Here is a 22,700-nt window from a genome sequence, read left to right on the forward strand (position 1 = left end):
AGATAGATCCCTGTTCTAAAAGCGCCATTTCTGATGCCGGTGCTCCTTATTAGATCCAAAGCAATGGTGCATCGAGATCCGACACCATCCCCCCCTTAATGCAAGTGGTATGTATTAAATCACACCGCCAGTGACGCGGCGGGTGACAGGCAGAAGAATCCACTCATCCATGGCTTGACTCGAGACCGGCCCGAGTGGTCCAGGGCAGAAAGTAATTTGCGTAATTTGTGCAGATTTGGCATGGGCGGCGTAATTGGGCGTGGTCCAGCTTCTATGCTGGAACAGGACCGGCTGCTGGGGCAATACCCGTTACCCCGGCTTTCGCACTGCCATTCTGGCAGACACCTTCAATTTCAAACCCGTCGCATCGATCGACGAGGCTCTGATAATAGTCCACTAGCACTTCCGGTTGTGGAACAATGCGCCATTCGACTCGGAACAGGAAATCGAGTTCGAGCATGGCTAATTCCGTCATGCCGATTCCACCAACCCGAGCGTACGTTTTGTTCGTCCAAAAGCTGTCGCTGAGTCCCTTGCTAGCAACTGTGGCGCTAGTGATCAGGAACCGATGGATGGTCAGACTGGAAACGGTGAAGGCGGGGTACAGTGCGCAGAGTCGATCGATGTAGTAGACCATGCTGAGAAGGATAGGGGGTGAGAGAGTAGCGTGGGTCGTCAATCGCTGGAGGTAATCCTGCACGGAGATTCGAGGCGGAGAGCGCGAGTGGAAGCGAGTCAAACGACCCTGGTGGAGGGGGATCTTGTCATTGAATCGGATCAGCTCCATGAGCATGCTAGAAATCAGCACGACCATGTCGCGGGGGTCGGCCAGTTCATATTGCGTGGGCAACATCTTGACATCTGGTTTGGAAGGTCGCAGGCGCTTGGACTGTGATCTCTCCAAATCTTCGCCATCGTATTCCGCCGGCGTCGCATCGGACGAATGATGGTCCCGTTGGCTGTTGCGCTTATTGGAACCGGAGGTAGGGGCGGGCATCGAGGGGGCGGGGGAGGAAGTCGGAGGATTTGTGGACGTGGCAGCCGCTGGGGTGGTTGCAGTCGCAGCTGAAAAAGTGGCTGATTGGGGGGTCGAAGCCAAGACCGAATTATTGACTAGGGTCTTCAGAGTGTCGGTGGAGGAAGATGCGCGCCTGCGTTGAAGATCTGAACTTTCAGGAGAGGAGGGATCGACAGTATGCCGATTCAAGGCTGACCGGAGTTCGTCAATAGCCAAACGTGAGGATCGAGGACTATTGAATTGTGGAGCGCCAGTCGGCTCATAGTGTGAATGGGAATGCGACCCCGAAGTTGAAGGAAGCGGGGAGCGTAACGCAGCCGTCGAAGGCGAAGGCGAAGACGCCAACATGGTTTAGGGTGTGACTAGGTTATTAAGGAATGCTGAGAATCTGAGCATTCACAGTGCAAGGTGAGACCACGTGGGCGCACAGTCAGGGCGCGCTGTGGATGGCGTGGGTGCACGGCCGGCCTCATCCTCAGAGGCTTAGAGGAGAGGGAAAGCAAAAGCAAAAGGGGACTTGCAGGATTATAACAAATAATGAAAGAGAAAGAGGGGGTGTGGTCAAGGGAATATTACTCCGAATGACCTTGGACAGGAGAATAGGAAGGGGGCAAAAAGCCGGTTGAAAATCTTGTTCTTTCAAAGTTCGTCAGTGAGGTAATTACATCGACGCTGTCAGTGGCTGGGTGCCGCCGGTTACTGTATTGGTACTGTATGTGTATTTTTGGCCTCTTTCTTGGCTGTATTAATATAAACTAATATACTCTATATATAAATGCTCCTTAGGTAGGTCTTGGATACCTAAGTGAGTGATATTAGTAATTAGTTGAAGAATATATATATCTTTAATATGTTCAAACAACCCTCCACGCTGTGTCCTGTATAGCACTCTATAATATTTTACATCTAATGCGAATCTACTGCCGAGACGCCGGGAAGCGGGGGCAAACTACCACCCTAAGTTGAATTAGGTTAAAGTGCCAAGAGAATCCAAGTATACAATTGTACTTCGGTTGGAGTCTTGGAGTTCTAGATGCAACATATCGTAGATGGCGCCTCATGATTCGATCGACATGATTGCTCTAGCCATATCCCCGGATCAGCAGCATACCAGATTTGCTGTAGTGCTACATATAGATGAAAACTGATACTAACGATCAAGGCCTTACAATATAGCCCTAGAGGCTACTTAATATAGATCTCAGGACGGAGAGCATGGAGTACCCCACAGGCAAATATTGATTAATCTCCATACACTCCTACTCAGGTGATATCCTTGTAGACTTGAATATGCCCCTCTTTTCATGCAAAGGCAAAAGAATCTTGGAAACCATGCTAATGTGTGAAGTTGACTTCAGATGCCACACACTTGACAATAGCTTTTCTATGCAGACATTATTATAGGGGCAGTTGGCGTGTTCAAGTGCAGTAGCAAAGTGCATACAACATACTCCGTATAAATATTTTCTGTAGCCATGGCTCAGACCAATTAAGGCCGAGTACTGCGGTCCTTCATTAATCCGGGACCACTTTTAGAGGCGGTCCATCGCGGCAGAACTGAAGTGCGGAGTACCCTCTGGGCCCGGCTCTACAGTTCCGGTCAGGCATCATATCTATGTTGTACATCCAGGTCTACAAAGTCTTCACATTGACGAAGATAATTTCCTCAATATCATTCTAGTCTCTCTACCAATTCCTTAATTCAACAAAGTGAAACGCCGAGAACCTCCCGCTGGGAGGGGGTGATCGCTAGATGATGACGCGAGCGGCCGCACCGCCGATTCTGCTGCAGCTACAGAGCGCCGAATCGGCCTCCTCTCAGATTACAGCTTTGCGCACTCTGAAGAATGAACTGATTGGTCATGACCAACGCAAGGAAACCTACATTGTCGAGGGAATCATACCAACTTTGGCACGGGTGCTGACCTCGAGGTGGCCGGGAACGGCCGAATTTAATGAATTGATATCGCACCAACGCCAGTTCACACCAAAAGCCCCAGAAGACTATGAGGCATGTCTTCAAGCCATTTTAATTGTTGGGAGCTTGGCACAAGGTACGTGAAGATTAGATTAATGTCCAAATATACTACGACAGACATTGACTGTATTGAGCAGGTGGCCCGACGTTTCTCACCCCACTATTCGCCAGCAATATCCCCCAGACCTTACTTTCAATATTTTCGTCTCCGGACTGCCCAGATTCATTCTGTCTTCCCATTCTACGACTCCTGAACACAATTGCAGACCGGATACCGCTGCAAAGCCAGGAACAATGGCCTCGGGACACGCAGCTTGCGGATCTTGTTTTTGCTTCTGCAAATATCAGCTCTCTCAGGCGTATAATCTCGCAGGAGTACAAGAACCTGCGCAGCCAGGCCACGATTGAGCTAGCAGCCGCCCTGATCGGCAAGCTATGCACTGAGGAAACCCACAAGACGGCACTAGCAGAGTCCGGGGTGTTGGATGCTTTGGGGCTCAAGATTGCCTCATTTGTTGTGGCCAGGGGATTTGTCTTGCCTGGTGCGGAGGATCGCCTTAAAGAACCTGGCGCATTGGAGGATCTGCCACTTCCGGCCCCCGAATCCGCCCAGCTAGCACCGATTCTACGTGCGGTTGCTGTCATTATTGAACAGTCAAAATGGAGGGCGGAGCACTTCCTGTCATCACCTGGCATTGTGACGGTGTTTCCAAAGCAAGCCGCTGGGTTTGCCCCATCAGACATCAAGAAAGGTCCGTGGGGATCCACATATCTGTCGGGCTCCGCAGTACCCCGTCATCTTGGCTCCAACCCCATAGAACAGCTTTTGCCTTCGGTTCCTCTAGCACACACAAAATCATCATCCAGTTCTGCCAATTTCCCACCTCTGGGGCATGGGGGCTCCCAGCGCCGACACAGCCATTCTTACCCGACACCTTTTTCACTGGCTGACACTCCGGTCCCAGAAGACGACGAGAATTCGATTATCCCATGGCTGCTCTGCATTCTCCGCTCGGAGAATGGCATGGCACGGTTGATGGCCGCCCGTCTTGTCACGGCCCTCTTCCGGTTAGGATTGGCGAAGAAGCATCGCGTCCCAATGTTCAGTTATTTGTTAATTCCCATCTTGATTCGTATGCTTGACAAGAACGTCCGACTACCGGATGAAGAAGGCGCCATTCATGATGGGCTGCTCTCGTCAACCTTACGCTTAAAAGAAGAAGCGCCTGACGTATTAGCCAACTTGGTCATGGACGACCAGGAACTGCAGAAACACGCAGTAGAAGCTAATGCGCTTAAGCGACTTTCACAACTTCTCAAGGAGACTTACAACCCGATCACGGAGACATCTCGGCCAATGTGGCAGGCAGAGGATGGCCCAGCCCGGGACCCTGAGTCTCTTTCACAGGAGTGCCGCCTCGGGCCTTCCGGTTACTCCCCGACCCTTTGCCATGTGATGCGTTACCGAGAGAATATTCTCAAGGCTTTAGCAGCACTCGTCCCATTCAAGGATGAGTACCGCAAGGCGATTTGCGAACATGGTGTGGTCCCTTACATCATCGACGCTCTCAAGCCAAGGCCCAGTGATGCACTGGCTGATGCTGCGACGCCCAGAAATACTGCAGAGGATGGAAATCCGATTCCGACAATTCTGGCCGCTTGTGGTACAGCTCGGATGCTGACCAGATCCGTGAGCGTGCTAAGAACTAGTCTTATTGATGCTGGCGTGGCCAAGCCGCTGTTTGCCCTTCTTCGCCATTCTGACCTCGAGGTGCAAATTGCAGCAACGGCTGCGATCTGTAACTTGGCCTTGGACTTCAGCCCCATGAAAGAGGTTTGTCGATGCCTATCCTTCGTTTTTATGAACTTTGCAGCTAACATAATCTTCTCAGGCAATCATTTCCCACAACATCATTCCCATCCTTTGCGAACACGCTCATTCATCCAACACCAAATTACAGATTGAATCGCTCTGGGCTCTCAAGCACATGGTTTATGATACTGCAAACGACGTCAGAATGAACATCATCGAGACCTTGGGCCCAGAATGGATCATGGAGATCATCTCCCAGGATCCGGTCCGCGCAGTGACTCGCCGGGGGATGGAAGAGGAGACAGATCAAAGTCTTGGGTTTGCCATGGGTCGATCTAACTCGGCTGGCGAACAGGTCGATATTCTGAACCCCATGGATGATGCAGCGGAGTGTGACGAGGATCTCAAGATGACCGATACCATGCCTCCCTCAAAAATGAGTCTGGACATGTTCCTTCCTGATGCAAGACGTAGACGCAAACTCGTTCTACATGGAACCCTGGCTCAAACCACACAGTCCCGACAGGACGATATTGCCGTCCAGGAGCAGACATTTGACTTACTGCGCAATATGATATGTGGCCGGGATGCACCTGAGATGATCGAATATCTCTTCAGAGAGCTTGGTCAAAATGATTTCCTGGATACTATTGCAGATACACTACGTCCACGTACCATCCAACTTCCTCACCGCCGAGATTCCAGCAGTCAGTCCCTCCACGTTCCTAATGAGATTATCAACGCAGCTGCCGCTCTCATCATCCACTTGGCGGCCGGACACCCGCGCCACCGGCGCATCGTCACATTCCACCGTGATTTGCTGCGGTCTCTAGGCAATTATTTCAACCATTCGCACAAGGACATTCGGTCGAACTGTGTCTGGGTAGTGATCAACCTCATCTACGAAGAAGATCAGAGTGATCATGAAGGTTGCCGGGAGCGGGCAGTGAGACTTCGTTCTCTTGGTTTTGCTGAACGGCTGGCTAGCCTCGAGGATGACACGGAGCTAGACACAAGGGAGCGTACAAAGACTGCGCTACTTTTGTTGAACAAATTGTCTCCCGCATAGTTGATATCTTTATTATGGTTAGAGTTGTTACCCGTGGACATTCTGGATGGATTGGAGTACTATAGGAAAATGTGGATAATTCCTTTTATTGTTACTGTGACGAGCTCATCTCATATCGTAACTGAAGATAGGGACTATTAAACTGTGAATATGTGCCTGGAAGTTGTATGCATTCTGTCTATATCTATGTACTAAGGTTGTATCGGCCTGGTGATAAGAGCTCCAATATCGATGTGGAGAAAAACGTCATAGCCCTTTTGCAATGCGGTCTAGGTATTCTCATCTCCACGTCTAGTTAATCATCGGTCTAAAAAACAAGTCTACTCTTCCCAACACACCATAACTCTAATAGAAATGTCTCCAGTACCAGAACCCATCATTCAAGCCCTCTCACTCCCATCCGAATCAAAAGCCAGCCTCTCCACATCCGGCCTAGGCTCAGGCTTCACAAGCACAGGCACCATCCATGCCCAGATCCCCAGCAAAAATGGCAAAGAAGAGCGACGCTACTTTGTAAAAACCTCCTCAAATGGTAAAGCTGCAGAAGAAATGTTCCAAGGCGAATCCGAGTCCCTCAACGCAATCGCAGCCTCCGTACCCGGGTTCTGTCCGCAAGCCCTAGCTCGGGGACCACTTGACGAACCAGGGACAGAAGCCAAAACACACTTCCTCGCAACAGAGTTCCTTGAGCTCGGTGGCAAGATGGGACGTAGCACGAGCGTTGAAGCCACCCTCGTGCACCGTCTCGGAAAACTGCATACTACGCCCGCACCCCCAGACCCAAACACCGGCCGGCGCAGATTCGGATTCCCCGTGCCAACCTTCTGCGGTGATACCAAGCAGCCGAACCGGTTCTGTGATAGCTGGGCTGAGTTCTACGCGAACGAACGGCTACTTACGATCCTGGCGACATCTGAAAAGCGCAATGGACCCGATGCTGGGCTGCGCGAGGCAGTAGAAAAGACGGCGCATAAGGTTGTGCCTCGGTTGCTTGGGGACGGTCATTTAGGGTATACTTCCAGTGGAGAGGGAGAGGAGATTTTACCTGTTGTTGTTCATGGGGATTTGTGGAGTGGGAATGCTGATTGGGGTCGGATTGTTGGCTCGGGTGGTGATGAGACGCCTGGGGATGTGGTGTATGACCCATCGGCTTGCTATGGACATAGTGAGTTTGATCTTGGGATTATGCATATGTTTGGTGGGTTTGGGGCTCGATTCTTTGATCAGTATCATCGGATTGTGCCCAAGACTGAACCTGTGGCGGAGTATGCTGATCGGGTGGAATTGTATGAATTGTGAGTTCTTCTTTTTCCTTTTTTTTTTTTTTTTTCTCTTGTTATTGGACAGGTTTACTGATATAACCGAAAAGGTATCATCATCTGAATCATCATGCTATTTTTGGTGGAGGGTATCGATCTGGTGCTATGTCGATTATGCAGAAATTGATCAGGAAGTATGGAAAAGACTAGAGTCCGATGGTTTTTGATGGTTTTTGATGGTTTTTGCAAGACTTTATTATATTTATTTTGTGCTATCCTTTCGATTTTCAAATATTATCTAGCTGAAGATACTGTTCAATCACGAATATGTTTACGAAATGATGTCACACTAATATCCACGACTTGTCCAACTCAGATCTCTTCCTCCTTTCACTCTTCACCTCTCCCTTGGAAACAAATTGCATTCTACAATGCCCGCTCATCCTGACTCTAACCTCTATCCCGAGGCCAGTGGCCCGGCCAAGGTGCTAGTCGATCAGCATCGCGCTGAACAGCCATTGAAGTTGTATGCGGGGTGGTTCTGTCCGTATGTCCACGACCCCTCTATACTCCAACCAAACGACTGCTAACCAGTTTCGCAGATTTGGTTTGTCTTCAGTCACTCATTGATGAGTAACCGTATTAATAAAACAAAGTGCAACGAGTCTGGCTCGCCCTCGAAGAGAAAAATATCCCATACGAATATATCGAGGTCAACCCATACAACAAGCCAGAATCACTACTCATATTGAATCCTCGAGGCCTAGTCCCTACACTCTCAACGCCAGCAGATCCACACCCACGGCCACTGTACGAATCCACTGTGATCCTGGAGTATTTGGAAGAAGCATACCCGGACCATAAACCTCGTTTCCTGCCAGAGGATGCATACGAGCGTGCCCGTGCACGCATCTGGATTGACTATGTGACATCTCGAATAATCCCATCTTTCCACCGATTCTTGCAGTACCAGTCTGCAGATGGCAGTGGGCAGAACGCAGATGCGGGGTTGGATCAGGCTCGGCAAGAGTTTTTGAATCACCTGAAAGCCTGGACTAAGGAGATGCACACTGAAGGACCTTTCTTCCTTGGTGAGGATATTAGTCTTCCGGATTTAGTGCTGGCTCCGTGGGCGGTACGACTGTGGGTGTTTGATGAGTTTAAGAGTGGTGGATTAGGGGTTCCGAGGGATGGAGAAGGGGGTTCGGATGAGGGAATTTGGAGTCGGTGGAGGACTTGGCTTGCTGCTGTTGAAAGCAGACGCAGTATCAAGGAGACTACCAGTGATCTTGCGCATTACCTTCCCATCTATAAGAGATATGCGGATAACACAGCTCAAAGTGAGTTGGCTAAGGCGACACGGGCTGGTCGGGGGGTTCCTTGAGAGACCTGGGAGACAACATTCTGCCATTCATGTATCTACAGTATGATCAATATGTTTGTAATTGCACATCCATCTTCGGGAAATCAAGCATCATGGTAAGAGACAGATGTATACCCTTCGGAATACGGGAAAATGTATTTCCGATAAATTTGCACGTGATCGAGAGCTCTTGGACGAGCACGTGATCGAGATATCAATCCAGTCACTTGTTGCGCGTCTTCATCTTGCAACTTCCAAAGACATTGCTCGATATTGCCATATTATTAGGAGATCCAAGAAATTGCTATGGCACGCAATATGAGGGACGAGTCTCCCCGTGGGGGCTCAACGCTGGGATTTGGCCTGCCATCCCCGGCCATCCACCCGTCTTTTATACAGGTGGCCAATCCGTACATATTCGAACAGACAATTGAAAACTGCATCGAGGCGATGAATGTTAATCCTCTTCGCGAAACTTCGTTGCGACTTCAGGGCGTGGCGTGGATCGACAACGTGCGGAGAGCCCTCAACCTGTAAGTTGAGTTCAAGCCAAGCAAAATGCATGAAGACTGACTTAAAATCCAGTCCCATTCGCACTTTTGACACAGCAGTCGGATATTATCACCGATTTCGATTGGTTCACCCAGACAATGAGTATAATTGGACAGTGAGTTCTCTCAGAAATCCCTCTCAAGGAGATCAGTCTAACCTGGGATATAGGATGCTGCGGCTGCGGCTTTATTCACAGCATGCAAGATCGAAGATACGCTCAAAAAGTCGCGAGACATTGTCTGCGCAGCGTACAACTTGAAATTGGCGCCCTCAGAACACCTATCGGCTGATGATCCCGTAAGTCATGATGCCAGACGAGACAAGACAGAGGATTAACATTTTCGCCAGATGTTTGAATCCCACGCGCGTGGGATAATCGGTCTCGAACGACTCATGTTAGAGGCCTCTGGGTTTGACTTTCGAACCCGGCATCCCCATAAGACCCTCATGAAGCTGGGCCGGCATTATGGACTACTACAAAACTCTGAAGTCTCCAACCTTGCCTACCGCATTTCGTCGGATCTTTATCGCACATTTGCACCCATCAAACAAAACTCATCGACGATGGCCTTTAGCTGCCTTGAGCTTGCAGGACGACTCTTGGACCAGCGCGTCGAGCAAGTGGAGTCCGGGCTAGACTATGCGCAGTGGAGCACCAGCCGAGCAGAAATCATGGGTAAGTCTTGTTATTGCAGTCACATTCACCTAGAGAACACCACATATTAACAACCACCCAGAAACCCTCTTCGACCTCTTAGAACTCTACACCCACCACCGTTCACTAACCGCCGTGGGCTCGGAATTCCCAGCAGACCGGTTCCTAACAGTCCGCATCCCGCTCAACCAAGAAGCCAGCGAACACAACATCCCACGCTACCAGCCGTGGATCGGCCAGCCACCTAAACCATCCAATGGCGCTGGCACTAACGACCCAGATACTTTGCGACCTGCTCATCCCTTAACACCAATCGCCGCGAACGGGGACCGCCAGAGGACAGGCGAGCGAGGCCGCGACGCCGCCGTGCGATTCATGCTCGATCCTGCATGTGCGGACGAGGAGAGGCGCCAGGTCGCGGCCTATTTCAAGGTCGAAATGGAAGAATATGAAGTCGACGGTTAAGACACAGTTCTTGCTAATTGTGTTCCTGGCACCTTGCGTGCCTCATGCAGCGAAGCGAAGCCGAGAATAAGGCCTTTCTTTGCTTCTGCGGACCGATGACAGGATAGCGGGTTTGGTACTGAGCTAGGATGGAAGGCCGCCACTAATATGTCCCATCTTGGTTGCAACTGAACAATGCTCCGGTCACGGTGACTCGCTATCTGCTGTTCGTCCTGATTCTTGCTGGGATACGCCGGCATCCTTGCTAAGTTCCGACGAGGACTTTGTCCGCATTTTTCTGGGAAGATGGGCGAAACACTCGGTTTCTCGCTCCAGAGTTTCGCACACAAGAGACTCACATTCTGGAAAATTCCCGCCTTGTTTCATATTCCCCACGATTTCCCGATACCCCAGACATCTATGACCAGTGACGAGACATCGATAGATACAATGAAAAGAACCATCAACTATCGATAATCAGATTCTCATTGTAGGACAATACCATGGATGATATTTACTTCACCCACGAACCATTCTCGGTAACAATATATGAATTGAAACAAATCAGAAATCAGCTTCAAAATTTGAATTGAAAGCTATGTACAAATCTACAGCCCGTTCCCTTCACGCGTCCAAAAACAGTGAAGTTAGAGACAAGACTGCCAGAGCAAAACACGCAGGCATGTCCCCCATCATCCCCCTTCTTGTACCACTTCTATAGAGGGATGTGTCCTTTCCACGCATCGGGAGTATAGCAGAGCTCCAGGTCAAGGTAGACCGAGCACACAAGTCATCAAATTTAGGTTCAGCCCAGGGCCGGGAATCAATCAGAAAGAGAAGACAAGAGAAGAGAATAGAAAAAAAAAGTACTGAACAAAAGTACAGGGAAACAGCCGTAAATGAGGAGAAAAAAAGGGGTCGTCCCCGTGCCTCCGGCGTGGAAGATTTCCGGTCTTCACACCGATTCATTAGAGCCTTTGCCACGGGTCATTTTGTTAGGTGTTGATGCCGTGTTGAAAGGCGGGTAGGGCGAGCGGGGCGCATGTATGTACATATCACGCATGCACACATTAAAGCATATTCAGTGAACCCAAATCAAGTCCCGAATGAAGCAAGAAGCAAGAATAGGGGGTAGCCGGCACAGCAGAAGCAATCGGAGGAGAGTTGCAAGGGGTGGAGCGCGGGGTTGAAAGGTCGTCCTCGAATGATGGAAGTGAAAGTGAAAGATGAGTGTCATAAATTTGGGTGATGTTTTCAATCTGAGTGCCGGACGATTTTAAGTTCATCGACGCTTGAGCTCGGTGACAAGACACTCCAGGATCTAGGAAAGGTTAGTGGTATAATCGTAGTAATTGATTCAAACAAACATACCGATTCTGAGACGGCGCCCTGGTTGTACAGGTACTTGCCCAAGCCACGGACGACCTCGAGCTGCTCGTCAACCGTAAGACCGTTGATGGCGGTCTCGATGATATCACCCACGCTGGCCTTGTAAACGGCAATGAAGCTGTGGTAGTACATGAAAGAGAAGAAGCCCATGATGAACTGGCAGTCCATGCGGTCAGTGATACCACCGTGGCCAGGAATGGACTCGCCAAAGTCCTTGATCTTGAAAGTGCGCTTGAGACCGGAAGCAAAGAATCCACCGAACGGAGCGATCAGCGAAGCGAAAGTGGCGAAGGCCAAGATGTGGAACTGAATGGGTTCCACCCAGAAGGTCTTGTCCAAGCCAAAGATTTCAAGAGAGTAAGGCTGCGACGTGAAGACCGGGTTCGGAACACATTCCAGACCGGTCAGAGCATTCGAGCCCAGGTCGTTGACAGGACAGATGAAGTACGTGTAACGGATCAGCAAGTTGGTCATGAAATAACCAAAGGCAACAGTGCAGGCCCATGCGCCGAGGAATCCCTCAACAGTCTTCTTTGGGGAGAGCTGAATAAGTTGTGTCCTTCCAAAGCTAATACCGCAAACGTAGGCGAAGATATCATTGGTGATGACCAGCGCAGCGGGAAGGAAGAACCAGATCATGCCCTCGAAAATGTTGTTCATGACAAAGTGAGCTTGAACAACAATCAAATATAAAGCCATATGGGTCCAAGCAAACTGGGTGAACTGGAATCGGTAGTGGCCCTTCTGCAGAGATCCGACAAAGAAGACGAATCCTATCAACGGGGATTAGCGGAGTAAAAGGGGAACGGTTGGAACACTTACCCATGACGTAAAGTGTGAAGCTGAGGAAGCGGTGGTGGTTCGCCAACGGAAGCAGAACCTTGTCAACAAGCAAGATGTGCTTGAAATAGTAGATCACGCTCTCTCCGTATAGGAAATACATAGTGGTCGCCAGAAAGTACCAATTCAACGATTTGGTGAACCGCAAGTTCTTCTCCTTATTAGGGATACTGGCGATCGCAATGACTTCCTTGAACGAGATGATTTGGATGCCAGTGATTAGGGCAATAATATATATATGCCCGGAGAATAAAGCGACGAAGAAACCGGCGATCATCACAAATGTCCATATCGTCCGGGTAATGAAGGTCTGCTTCTTCTTCTCATATTCGGACTGGGGGGGATTCTAGAAGTGAAGATCATGTTAGATCTAGATTCCGAGGCCATTCTCCACTGGAAACTGACCTGTTCAGTTATGGGAGATGATTTGGACCCGTTGGCATTTTTGCTGGGGCTAGTGGGCTCTGAGGGTGCATCGCTGACGTCGGAGGACACGCTGAGGCGTCGCTCATCATTTGCCCGGTGTTGAAACCTAACATTACGGCGAGATTTCGACATGATGCAGAAAAGGGGGCCAGAAACAAAATCTGGGCAGTAGAAGTGGAGAGTGCAGAGAGCGAGAGAGGATCATCGGATTAGAAGTTGATGAGCTCATGTGAAGTGCCGAAAGCGGTCAGCTTCAGCTTTAGCCCCGTGTTTACTTTTTTTTTTTCTTTGCTTGTATATTTTATAGTTGGCTTATTATTCGGATTTATTAATTGGATCAAATCATTATTTGACCTACAAATATTACATTCGTGGCTAGAAATTGAAATTGGATGTGCAGGGTTGTTGCCCAGGTGCCTTGAACTGCCGTGCTCTATCTCCATCTCTATCTCTATCTATCTCTCACTTCTTCAACCCTCGGAACCACTCGAACTCGAGAATGATCAAAAGCCCTCCGTGAATTTAGAAACCGTCAACTCCCTCTGGTAGTCCATTCATGGCGGGGGCATGGAAGACGACGACGACGACTACGGCTCCGACGAGTTCGACTCCCTGCCACCGGGGACGTTGTATGCGCTGGAACAGAATGCGTTCCAAGCAACCCAGGCGTCAGCCTCACAATACCACCACTCAAACCCCATAAACACCAACCCCGTACTACACCCTCAAGTAGTGCCATTGAACGACAATGCTGGATCACTGAGACCACCACCTCGCCTACACACCGGATTGACGAACGACTACAATACACTAGAGGTGGGGGAATTGGAGGCCGAAGTATATGATAATATCGATAAACCTCACGTCATTTCGCATGGTCGACATGTACTCGCCGCGGATCCTAGCTTTGCGGTCAATGGGCAGTTGGGCGATGCCATGGATGTGGACGACTACTATGGGCAAGGGAACGCCGCTGCGGAGATCAATGCACGCCTGGTGCAGGTAGGTTAGTTGAAGGCTTTTTTGTATAAACTCTAACAACCTTTATAGATGGAACAAGAAAGAGAACAGATGTTACAGGAGCTAGCTGAAGCGAGGATGCAAGTGGAAACGAAAGCGGGGGAAATCTCGATCATTCGAAGGAAGCAGACAACGATGACACAAGACTATGACCGACAACTAGCGGCTCTACGGAAGTCCATGGCGGATGAGATGGCGAAACACAAGCAAGAGGTTGAGGCAGCCATGTCCGAAGGCAAGGTATTGGCGACGGAGAATGTATTTCTTCAACAAGACCTCGTGGACGAAGCCTACCAGCTTCGGAATTACAAATCCAAGCATCGCGAGGTGGAAGCACCCGTGACTCCTCGAAAGTCTCGAGTGCTTCCCTTCCGCGATGGATTTGACGATGATGAAATCGCCATGGTATCACCCAGCAAGTCAGCAGCACGTTCCAAGCGAGCCACGCCGACAGTTCCAGGGAAACGCAAAAGGCAATCAAGCCAAGATGGCCCTGTACCGCTACAGCTGAGTCCTGCTGGTGTGGAGCCTATTATGACTGATGCGAGTGATACTCCAGCCGAAGTCGACGAGGTGAAGCGCAAGTCTGCAAAGGCGAGTCGCAATCAGCGATTTATGATGCGACTGTTAAGCCACCGTACGCATCCTAACCAAGAAACTGATTTCGAAGCCATGGTCAAACTTGCGTTTCCCTCGGAACCGCATCTGCCCATGTCCAGCATCGTTATGGACGTCATGGCTCGGGTTGACCCAAGCAGCTACGTATTAGAATATACACAAGCGATCGCATCGCTATGGCAGCGCGCCATCAACGAGAAGTTCTACGAGCCGATCCCCCGATTCGAAGCTATCACAAAATATAGCTTGATGTCGGATGATGTTCCACTCTCCGAACTAATCACACCTTTAGTTGGAGTCTTGCAAGACACTGTGGAAGTGAATGCAGTTCCTCGCTTCAAGTACGCCCCGGCATCACGAGATAAACGAATTACTCGACAGACACCACAGTCCGATCTGCAGCCCCTAGTGGACTCGACTGAGGCCATGCGTCTACTTTACCAAATCGCCTGCGGGGTATTGCACATAAAAAGTGCGATGGAGACATTCTGGCAAAATATCCGGATCTCTTTCATTCTCGTGATGCTACACCCGTCACATCCACTGGGTGACATTGTGCTTTTAATGAACCTCCTATCAACAAGTATCCGTGCAGACTCCTTTGGTCCGATCAGAACTTCTGACCAGGACCAATTGGACGTGCAAAAGTGGATTGTGGACCGCCTCACACACATGCTGAGCGAGCCCGCGATACCAGATGAAGGCGTGGAGCCGTACACCCCGCATGACATTTGTGCGATGCGCCTCGAGGTACTGCTGCTACTGGAGTCGCTGGCATTCAACCCTATGGCCTCGTCCCAAAAGCATGCCAGTACAATCCTCGCATTGCACCCGAACGCACTCGCTCGTTTATTCCGGTCGATGTACGATGAGCTAGATGCACTTTACTCCTCTCCGCCAGAGTCAGACCTGCGTGTTGCGCTGGTCAATGGCCTTATGCGGTTGGTTTTTGGGGTCATACGGCAACACGGCCCCTTAATCAATATGCAGGAGAAGCTGGCGTGTGTGCCTGGCAGTAAACAGAAACATCTCGTTGTGTTAACTCGCTTGGCGTTTTGTGATGGGACCGTGCTGGAGGCGGGCATCGATGATGAAACCGTTGATATGGCGCACGAGCTACTGGAGGAGTGGACTAATCCCCAAGAGGCAGAGTCATTGGCTGAGGCGTTCCCAAGTTCTAGGAGAGAGTGATGCAGTGACGACAGGGGAGATGTTCAACGTTGTACGACTAAGATTTTTGTATGCATCTAACATGGCGCGGTGTGTTTTCTGGAGTTATTAGCATGTTTCTTTACCATATACCAAAACAATCTCACGTTGATACCTTTTAAGCAGTCGAGGCATGAGGGAAAGGCTACAGAGTACACGTAGGTCCAGTAAGAGAAGTGTGAGACATCCAACAAATGTGAGCGGCAACATTTACAGGGTAAGTAATCCATGTCCTAATGCTTCACTGGACTTTCATCTCTCAGAAGCTAAGAGAATGCAAGGGACCAGCAAAGGTAGTCCACGGGTAAAGTGAGGGAGCAGTTATGTTTAGCACAGGGCTGGAGACATTGTGGGCACCACGCGACGCGTCAGGCGAGTTCCAGGAGGTAGGGGTGTTTTTCTTCCAAGGGGCGTACTGTCCAAGACGTGCTTAACGAGGTCAGCCACATGGGTGGCCGATGATGGGGACACACAAGAAGAGAGAAGACGATGATATCACATTGCTTCACTTCTATTAAATGCCGATGATTACAATACACTATACAACTACTGGGCCCTTTTCTCCAACCTCGTGCCACTGGCTCAAGAATTGATGAAAAGAAATATTCCACGAATGGAGGTGCCAAAGAATACGCCTGTCAATGACCCGAGGGCCATTGAACAAACTGTTCCACCGCGCTGTGCAATGCAGGGACCAGTCTGTGGTGACACGTCTTAATGATCACGGTCACCCAAACAAGGTAAGTATGAAGAAGAAAGAAAAAGGAGAGGAAGGGCCGGGCGAGATCAACCTATATATACCCCCCGGGACAGGGCGGTGGCAGTAAGCGAGACATTAATTTGCATAATATGCAAACATGGCAAACATGGCAAACAGCCAATCCCGCATACCAAAATAGGTCCCTTATATTTAAGGCACCAATTTCTTTTGGTCACGTGCCCTGAAGTTTTGAGACTCGGCGAACTTGGACTGGATAACATATCACTGCTACAGCACTGTGTCTACCGAGTCGCCACAATGAGAAACAGAGCTAGCAACACGTTGTCGAAAGGCGTATGTATATACTACCGTGCTTACTTTCCCCAATTCCAAATGGCTAACAAGACACTGTTCAGAAAATCCGTCAATCATGGAGCAAATACAACCTGTATAACATGCAACGATTCCGCAGCCCACCCACCACCAATCGCACATTCTTCCAGCAAAAATGGTCTGCCAAGGCTGCCTCGCGTGCCTACCACGGCGAGCAAGTCCGCGAGGGACAGTGGAAACGCATGTTCAACCATCGCATCCGCAGTGTTATCCCCATGAATGCATCCGACTTGGCCGCCGATGACGGTTCCCTAGTCTCGTCCGGTCGAGGCTCTGGACTTGATACGGGTGGGAAGCCCGCTTACCAGACACGTCCTATACCTTATACCAACATGACCTTTGCACCCCTGGAGCGCCGGTTGGATGTAGCCATCTTCCGAGCTCTGTTTGCTAGCAGCGCCAGACAGGCGAGACAATTTGTCATCCACGGAGCGGTTACTGTTAACGGGCAAAAGGTATGATGCGACGTGGGAAGCTATCGATTCCTTGCTTACTGACTCGCTTTTGTTACTAGATGAAACACCCCAGCTACCTCCTTAACCCCGGTGACCTCTTCCAGGTCGAGCCAGATCGCGTCTTGTACGCTACTGGTTACCCGAAGACTCCGTTCGAGCGACGTATGGGCCGAATGGGTCGGAGACAGGCTAAAGCAGCGAGGTTAGCGGAAGCCGAGGGTGGCGCACCAGAGGCTGAGGCGGAGTCAAAGGAGACCGCAAAGGAAGATACCAAGGAGACTAAAAAGGAAGGGACTGGGAAGACTAAAAAGGAAGATACCAAGGAGACTCTCCAAGCCCTTCTAGCACAGGCCAAGGCTGTCATGTCTGCCGGCAAGGAGACACTCGCGCCCCAGCGCAAGCAGGAGCTCCGCGGCTTCCAAAAAGCCGTCCGCCGCGTATTGTCCCGCTCCGAGTCCAGCACCGTCCTCGCAGACAGCCTAGAAGCCCAATTCTCCCAGCTAACTCTGCTGCTCAAGGCCAAGCGGGCCGAGAAGAAGCCAGAGAAGAAGGATGTGAAGCCCCGTCCAGAAGACGCCTTCGCAACCGACAAAGGAGATGCAGAACTGGCTTCCGCCAAGGAAGATACAGAAGCCGCGGCCAGCGACAAGCTCTCCGAGGCCTTCGCACAGGCAACACTGGGTAATGACGTCGATGCCTCGGAGCTCACCGACGAAGAGTTCGAAACGCTCAGGCGCGCTCTTACTCAAATGCGTGACAACCCTCTCGACAACAGCAAGACCTACTCCACCCCCTGGCAGCCACGCCAATACATGTCTGCCTTTGCCTTCATCCCACGCTACCTCGAGGTCAACCAGAACATTTGTGCAGCCGTTTACTTGCGTCACCCCGTGGCCCGCCCCGGTTCTGCCGAGGTGCCCACTCCCTTCGGCGAGTCCATTGCCACTCCGGCTTATGGCTGGTACCTGAGGAGACGGTGGTAGAGGATGCGATTGGCCTGTCTTTCTCTGCCTAGCCTATCCCTTCCTTGTTTGTCTCTACTGTTCTATTATTTTCCCTCCCCTAAACTTCCCGTCTGTGTATTAGTGGGCGCTTAGATCTCCCTCCTCCCTTTCTGCATATTTCTGGATCATGTTGACCATGGTGTTGGTTCCTGTTTTGCTTGTCTTTGGAGCCTTTTGTGTCCGCTCCGCCCCCTGTACCACCATAGCCATGATGTGTTGTAAATGGATATATTATTGATGTTATCGTTTCACGGTATAGATTGGTCAGTCATTTGTATGATCCTTGAATAGACCTAGCTACTTTACCGACTTATTATGGGTGAATATTATATGAACAGTCTGTTCTCGGCGTATTGCTGGATTATAATATCTCATGATATTAAAGCCTCATTCGACATTATACGGATATGATAGGACTAGTGGATAATTACCTAGTAGTCGAGGTTCGATTTATAGATCGCGGATATATATAAACTTGCAGTCAATGAATACCAAAATCCAACGTAACAATATATAATTTAAATGTCTACATACAATCCAGCCTAATCAAGACATTACCAGAGTGTCAAATTATCCAATTGAAGCTTCAATGTTATTCCCAAGACGTTACAAGATTGCATAGACAGCTGGAATATATGCTTGGCGCACGGACCTCGGGGAAAACCCTCTGGTGAAATCCATCGCAGCTTTATCTTTATCCCCACAGATCGACAAGGACATTCTACATTGGTCTGCGACATTGTTGTCACCTATCGATGGCCACATTGAACTAAGGAGATCATCTCCTAGACTCATAGGCCACCCAACTTGGACTGTTGGTCTCCTACAGCGGCTACTCAGCCACTACTATTGCTGCTGCGCAAGCTGCTGTCCCCATGACGCGCATTCAACCTCACGAATACAGCCGTCCTTCGTATCCCCACCCTTCACAAAATTCCTTCGGAACAGTACCATCAAGCCTGCGCCCAGGGTTCAGCCCAGTCTCCCAGTCCGTGTCTGTGGTAGTGAGGAATCCACCTACGACCGATAAGGCATCAGAGAGCAACCAAGAGACACGTGGAGGGGCAAACCTAACCGGAAGTGATTCACGTGAAGGAGACATTCTCGAAAACGATCTATACTATGCGCCGATGCCAGTGGGCGTAGCTCAACACAGCGAAGGAGATGGGACAAGGCTGATGTCGGAATCAACCACCAACAGAGGCACGAAGCGCAATCACAACGACGACGATGAGCTCGATGGCGACTCTTCACGGCAGCATAGACGTCTCACGACCAAAGAAGAAGTAGCGCTCTTCGAGATCTGCAACCAAAATGCAGACACTTTCGGCAGCCGCAGTAACCTATGCAAGTGGTGGATATCCGTTGCTGCCGAGTTCAAGCGCACCCATGAGGGCCGCTCATACTCGTGGCACTCGGTGCGGCGCAAAGTCGAAATGGTCACGAGGCAGCGCATAAAGTTTCTCGAGGACCAGCGACAGCGAGGCTCAAACGCACCCGGCTCAACGGCCGAAGAATTGATGAATCCGCAATGGCTCGCTGCTGTCGATGCCTGGCTTCCGACCTGGCAGCGGTGGGAAGAAGCCGAGAACCGGCGCATTGCAAAGCGTGACGAGCTTAAGAAGCGTAGACAGCCGCAGCCTTGGCGCCAGAGTTCCAATAACGGAGACCAGGATCCCTGGCGGAACCTGCCTGGATCATCTGCCACTAGCCCAACTGATGTCAACGCCGCAATGATGAGTATGCTGCATCAGCCTGTCACGAATCCCATCGGCGATGCTGCACTCCCGGCGACCAGCCCTACGCCCTCGCCCTCAATTACTGGCCCTGCGCCACCGGCGCATTTCCTCGAATCGCCATCCACCCCTGTCTCTGGGACCACCTCACTAAAACTACCACCGGGTTTTGAGAATATGTTCTCAACCCCACAACTCACCTCTCAAGTCGCACCACTTCCCTCCATATCCACTCCGCCAGTTCCACAATCCGACGGCCGTATGGTCTCAGCCGTCCTCGAAACCCTGGGGAAACTTAACAAACACCTAGACGCTACACCAGGGGGTGGTATAGACACGAGTGTTGCCTCACCCATGATCTCGGCTTTGGTACAGGCTGCCTCTGAGCCACCGATTTTGGCTTCTCCCCGACAATCACAGCATCCGCAAGTACAGCATCCACTACAGCAACAGCAACAACCACAGCAAGGTCTCACTCACATTCAAATCGAACAAATGAAGGAAGAGCTCCGGCACGAGATGCAGGCACAATTTCGAAGTGAGCTGGAGCGTGAACGTCTTGCGATGGAAGAAAAGCTGGATTCTGTGCAGCGGACTCAGGACCTGATTCTTGAGATGTTGAGACAGGAGCCTGCTTGATGCAGTTTGCGACTTTTTCTCTAGACATGGCTTGTGTTGTGTCGTTTCCTTCTACTCTGGCTTGTACTTCTACTTTTCTTTCTTCTATTTCTTTCTGATATGATACCCATTATTGACTGCGAAGGACGGCGTGCCTGCATATCTTCAAGAGGACTGATGTTGCTATCCAAGTCTTTACTTTCTTGATATTCTTGATGAGAGTACTGTAAGACTACTTCCTAAAATTCCATGCACTGAACTTGAAAAGGACCCAGCCGATGGCAATTGCTCTCTACTCTAGAACAGAAAACAAGTAAACAAACATAAGAGAAAATAGTCATCGGGCTAAATTACAGATAAATGATAGAACGACCCAAGAATCTCTTCCCGAGCCTTCACACAACGATTAAAAGCTCTTCCATGATGCACAGAAGTGCCTATAGGGCGGAACAATCTAGTAGTAGAAAGTCTCATCGACGGTACGACCACGCATCCACTTGGGCTCAGAGCCACGGACGTAGATGTCCTCGAAGAGGTTACGGGAAGTGTTTTCGGGGACGGGCATCTTCTCAGCCTCGGCGACCTCAGCGTCGACGTTGGCACGGGCGGTCTTGTCGAGACCCTTGAGCTCCTCCTCGGAGGTGACGCCCCACTCGAGCATCTTCTGCTTGAGGCCAGCGATGGGATCGTTGGTGCTGCGCATGCGCTGGATCTCCTCACGGCTACGGTAGGTGGTACCGGGGTCGGACATGGAGTGACCACCGTAACGGTAGGTGACGTACTCTAGGACGAGGGGTCCGTTTCCGGTGATGGCGTAGTTCTTGCTGTACTGGACGGCGGCCTTGGTGGCAAGGACGTCCATGCCGTTGACCTTAAGACCAGGGATGTACTGACCACGCTTGTAGTACTCGGTCAGAGCGGAGGAGCGCGAGGCGGAGGTACCCATGCCGTACTTGTTGTCTATAGAAACATAACGTTAGTTCCATCTGTGGGTTTTTGGAAGGTATAAAGACTTGGAATAAAACCACTTACTCTCACAACCGAAGAGAACGGGCAGGTTCCAGAGCTTGGCCATGTTGAAGGCCTCGAAGACCTGACCCTGGTTGGAGGCACCGTCACCGTAGAGAACGATGGAGGTGTTGGGCTGCTCGTTGTACTGCTGGGCGAAGGCCAGACCGGCGCCGACGGGCACCTGGGCACCGACGATACCGTTACCACCGTAGAAGTTCTCGGCGAACATGTGCATGGAACCACCCTTGCCGTACGCGATACCCTCACGACGACCGAGAAGCTCACCAATGATGGACTTGACGGTACCACCACGCATCATAGCGAAACCGTGGCAACGGTAGGCGGTAATAATCTTGTCCATACGGGTGATGGCGTGCTCAATTCCGACAGCGACAGCTTCCTGTCCGGTCGAGAGATGACAGAAACCCCGGATCTTCTTCTCCTTGTACAGACGATCGGCGGCCATCTCCATACGTCTGCAAAAGAACAAGCAGTCAGTCAACAGCTAGTCCAAACATCCGCTATCGTGTGCTTATCATACCTCATGGCGACCATGTCGTAGTACATCTGCTTGAGCTCCTTCTTGGAGGTCTCGAGAGTGTACGGGGGTGGGTCGAGCTCGTAGGTCTCGAAGCTCTCATCGGAGAGACGGACAGTGAAGAGCTTCTCATCCTCCTGTTAGAGCGCAAGCAGAAGCATCAGCAATTGAAACTCCGGAACCCTTCGGGCGAGGTTTTTTCAGATCTTCTGGATAGGGCTCAACAAACCTGCGGGATTGGGGTCTCGACGTTGGCGGATGCGGCGTCGGTGGTAACAGTGCGACGGGCAACAGGAGTGAAGGCACGACGCCTCAAAGGCGCAGCCTGACGGACCGCAGCACGGAAGAGCATTTTGTGAGGGAATTGGAGATGGTACGTTGAAGGTGATAAGCACCTTTTTCCGTCCCAACAACTCTCTTCAATTTTGCCGTCTTAGTCAGCTTCCAGATCGGGGCCGCCCGGTGAGGAAAGTCAGGCCGGGTCCGATGCTTTTAGAACTTCACTTCTTTGAACACTCAATCATGAATTTTGCTTATATTTGCTCAGATATTCTTGTATTTGGCAATTCATTTCATTGGAATGATCAAAATG

General features: G+C 50.5%; 9 protein-coding genes across 9 annotated transcripts; 6 read left to right on the forward strand and 3 right to left on the reverse strand.

Annotated features, from left to right (window-relative positions):
• Positions 1 to 271: 271 nt before the first annotated feature.
• phoB (regulatory cyclin phoB) lies at positions 272 to 1,366 on the reverse strand (the record flags this gene model as incomplete). The annotated part of the gene is made up of 1 exon (XM_040954133.1): positions 272 to 1,366. The coding sequence occupies one exon, from the start codon at positions 1,364 to 1,366 to the stop codon at positions 272 to 274; it is 1,095 nt and encodes a 364-aa protein (XP_040815302.1).
• A 1,405-nt stretch (positions 1,367 to 2,771) lies between these two features.
• Positions 2,772 to 5,973, forward strand: N7455_010164 (armadillo repeat protein; the record flags this gene model as incomplete). The annotated part of the gene is made up of 3 exons (XM_040954071.2): positions 2,772 to 3,072; positions 3,134 to 4,830; positions 4,889 to 5,973. The coding sequence occupies 3 exons, from the start codon at positions 2,772 to 2,774 to the stop codon at positions 5,876 to 5,878; spliced, it is 2,988 nt and encodes a 995-aa protein (XP_040815426.2). The 3' UTR covers positions 5,879 to 5,973.
• A 259-nt stretch (positions 5,974 to 6,232) lies between these two features.
• Positions 6,233 to 8,521, forward strand: N7455_010165 (putative fructosamine-3-kinase; the record flags this gene model as incomplete). The annotated part of the gene is made up of 5 exons (XM_065606382.1): positions 6,233 to 7,173; positions 7,248 to 7,331; positions 7,514 to 7,684; positions 7,740 to 7,744; positions 7,794 to 8,521. The coding sequence occupies 5 exons, from the start codon at positions 6,233 to 6,235 to the stop codon at positions 8,519 to 8,521; spliced, it is 1,929 nt and encodes a 642-aa protein (XP_065460345.1).
• Positions 8,522 to 8,818: 297 nt separating this feature from the next.
• Positions 8,819 to 10,172, forward strand: N7455_010166 (putative cyclin; the record flags this gene model as incomplete). The annotated part of the gene is made up of 5 exons (XM_040954048.2): positions 8,819 to 9,033; positions 9,086 to 9,167; positions 9,221 to 9,349; positions 9,401 to 9,728; positions 9,790 to 10,172. 5 exons carry the CDS (start codon positions 8,819 to 8,821, stop codon positions 10,170 to 10,172), a joined length of 1,137 nt encoding a protein of 378 aa, XP_040815537.2.
• Positions 10,173 to 11,042: 870 nt separating this feature from the next.
• Positions 11,043 to 13,009, reverse strand: cds1 (phosphatidate cytidylyltransferase). Its single transcript, XM_040954014.2, has 4 exons — positions 12,786 to 13,009; positions 12,363 to 12,726; positions 11,523 to 12,313; positions 11,043 to 11,472 (listed from the first exon to the last, which is right to left on the reverse strand). Exons 1-4 carry the CDS (start codon positions 12,936 to 12,938, stop codon positions 11,434 to 11,436), a joined length of 1,347 nt encoding a protein of 448 aa, XP_040815519.2. The 5' UTR covers positions 12,939 to 13,009; the 3' UTR covers positions 11,043 to 11,433.
• A 364-nt stretch (positions 13,010 to 13,373) lies between these two features.
• N7455_010168 (uncharacterized protein) lies at positions 13,374 to 15,635 on the forward strand (the record flags this gene model as incomplete). Its single annotated transcript, XM_040954204.2, has 2 exons — positions 13,374 to 13,808; positions 13,857 to 15,635. The coding sequence occupies 2 exons, from the start codon at positions 13,374 to 13,376 to the stop codon at positions 15,633 to 15,635; spliced, it is 2,214 nt and encodes a 737-aa protein (XP_040815336.2).
• A 1,036-nt stretch (positions 15,636 to 16,671) lies between these two features.
• On the forward strand, positions 16,672 to 18,184 carry N7455_010169 (mitochondrial 37S ribosomal protein uS4m; the record flags this gene model as incomplete). Its single annotated transcript, XM_040954085.2, has 3 exons — positions 16,672 to 16,707; positions 16,770 to 17,201; positions 17,261 to 18,184. 3 exons carry the CDS (start codon positions 16,672 to 16,674, stop codon positions 18,182 to 18,184), a joined length of 1,392 nt encoding a protein of 463 aa, XP_040815439.2.
• Positions 18,185 to 19,080: 896 nt separating this feature from the next.
• Positions 19,081 to 20,580, forward strand: N7455_010170 (uncharacterized protein; the record flags this gene model as incomplete). The annotated part of the gene is made up of 1 exon (XM_040954230.2): positions 19,081 to 20,580. One exon carries the CDS (start codon positions 19,081 to 19,083, stop codon positions 20,578 to 20,580), a length of 1,500 nt encoding a protein of 499 aa, XP_040815421.2.
• A 239-nt stretch (positions 20,581 to 20,819) lies between these two features.
• On the reverse strand, positions 20,820 to 22,492 carry N7455_010171 (pyruvate dehydrogenase (acetyl-transferring) subunit E1 alpha). The gene is made up of 4 exons (XM_040954241.2): positions 22,338 to 22,492; positions 22,112 to 22,245; positions 21,592 to 22,046; positions 20,820 to 21,519 (listed from the first exon to the last, which is right to left on the reverse strand). The coding sequence occupies exons 1-4, from the start codon at positions 22,458 to 22,460 to the stop codon at positions 21,014 to 21,016; spliced, it is 1,218 nt and encodes a 405-aa protein (XP_040815435.1). The 5' UTR covers positions 22,461 to 22,492; the 3' UTR covers positions 20,820 to 21,013.
• Positions 22,493 to 22,700: the final 208 nt, after the last annotated feature.

This window comes from Penicillium solitum (genome assembly GCF_028829755.1).
Source record: "Penicillium solitum strain IBT 25940 chromosome Unknown utg000008l_segment0_segment0, whole genome shotgun sequence".
Lineage (NCBI taxonomy): Eukaryota > Fungi > Ascomycota > Eurotiomycetes > Eurotiales > Aspergillaceae > Penicillium > Penicillium solitum.

Excerpts from the sequence above, each read along its gene's own strand:
- N7455_010171 (XM_040954241.2), bottom strand. The coding sequence starts at position 22,460 with ATGCTCTTCCGTGCTGCGGTCCGTCAGGCTGCGCCTTTGAGGCGTCGT. Across the intron at positions 22,047-22,111 it reads TACGACATGGTCGCCATGAG|ACGTATGGAGATGGCCGCCG; the intron begins GTATGATAAGCA and ends GTTCTTTTGCAG. Across the intron at positions 21,520-21,591 it reads CGTTCTCTTCGGTTGTGAGA|ACAACAAGTACGGCATGGGT; the intron begins GTAAGTGGTTTT and ends ATGTTTCTATAG.
- cds1 (XM_040954014.2), bottom strand. The coding sequence starts at position 12,938 with ATGTCGAAATCTCGCCGTAATGTTAGGTTTCAACACCGGGCAAATGAT. Across the intron at positions 12,727-12,785 it reads CATCTCCCATAACTGAACAG|AATCCCCCCCAGTCCGAATA; the intron begins GTCAGTTTCCAG and ends CTTCACTTCTAG. Across the intron at positions 11,473-11,522 it reads AGGGCGCCGTCTCAGAATCG|ATCCTGGAGTGTCTTGTCAC; the intron begins GTATGTTTGTTT and ends AACCTTTCCTAG.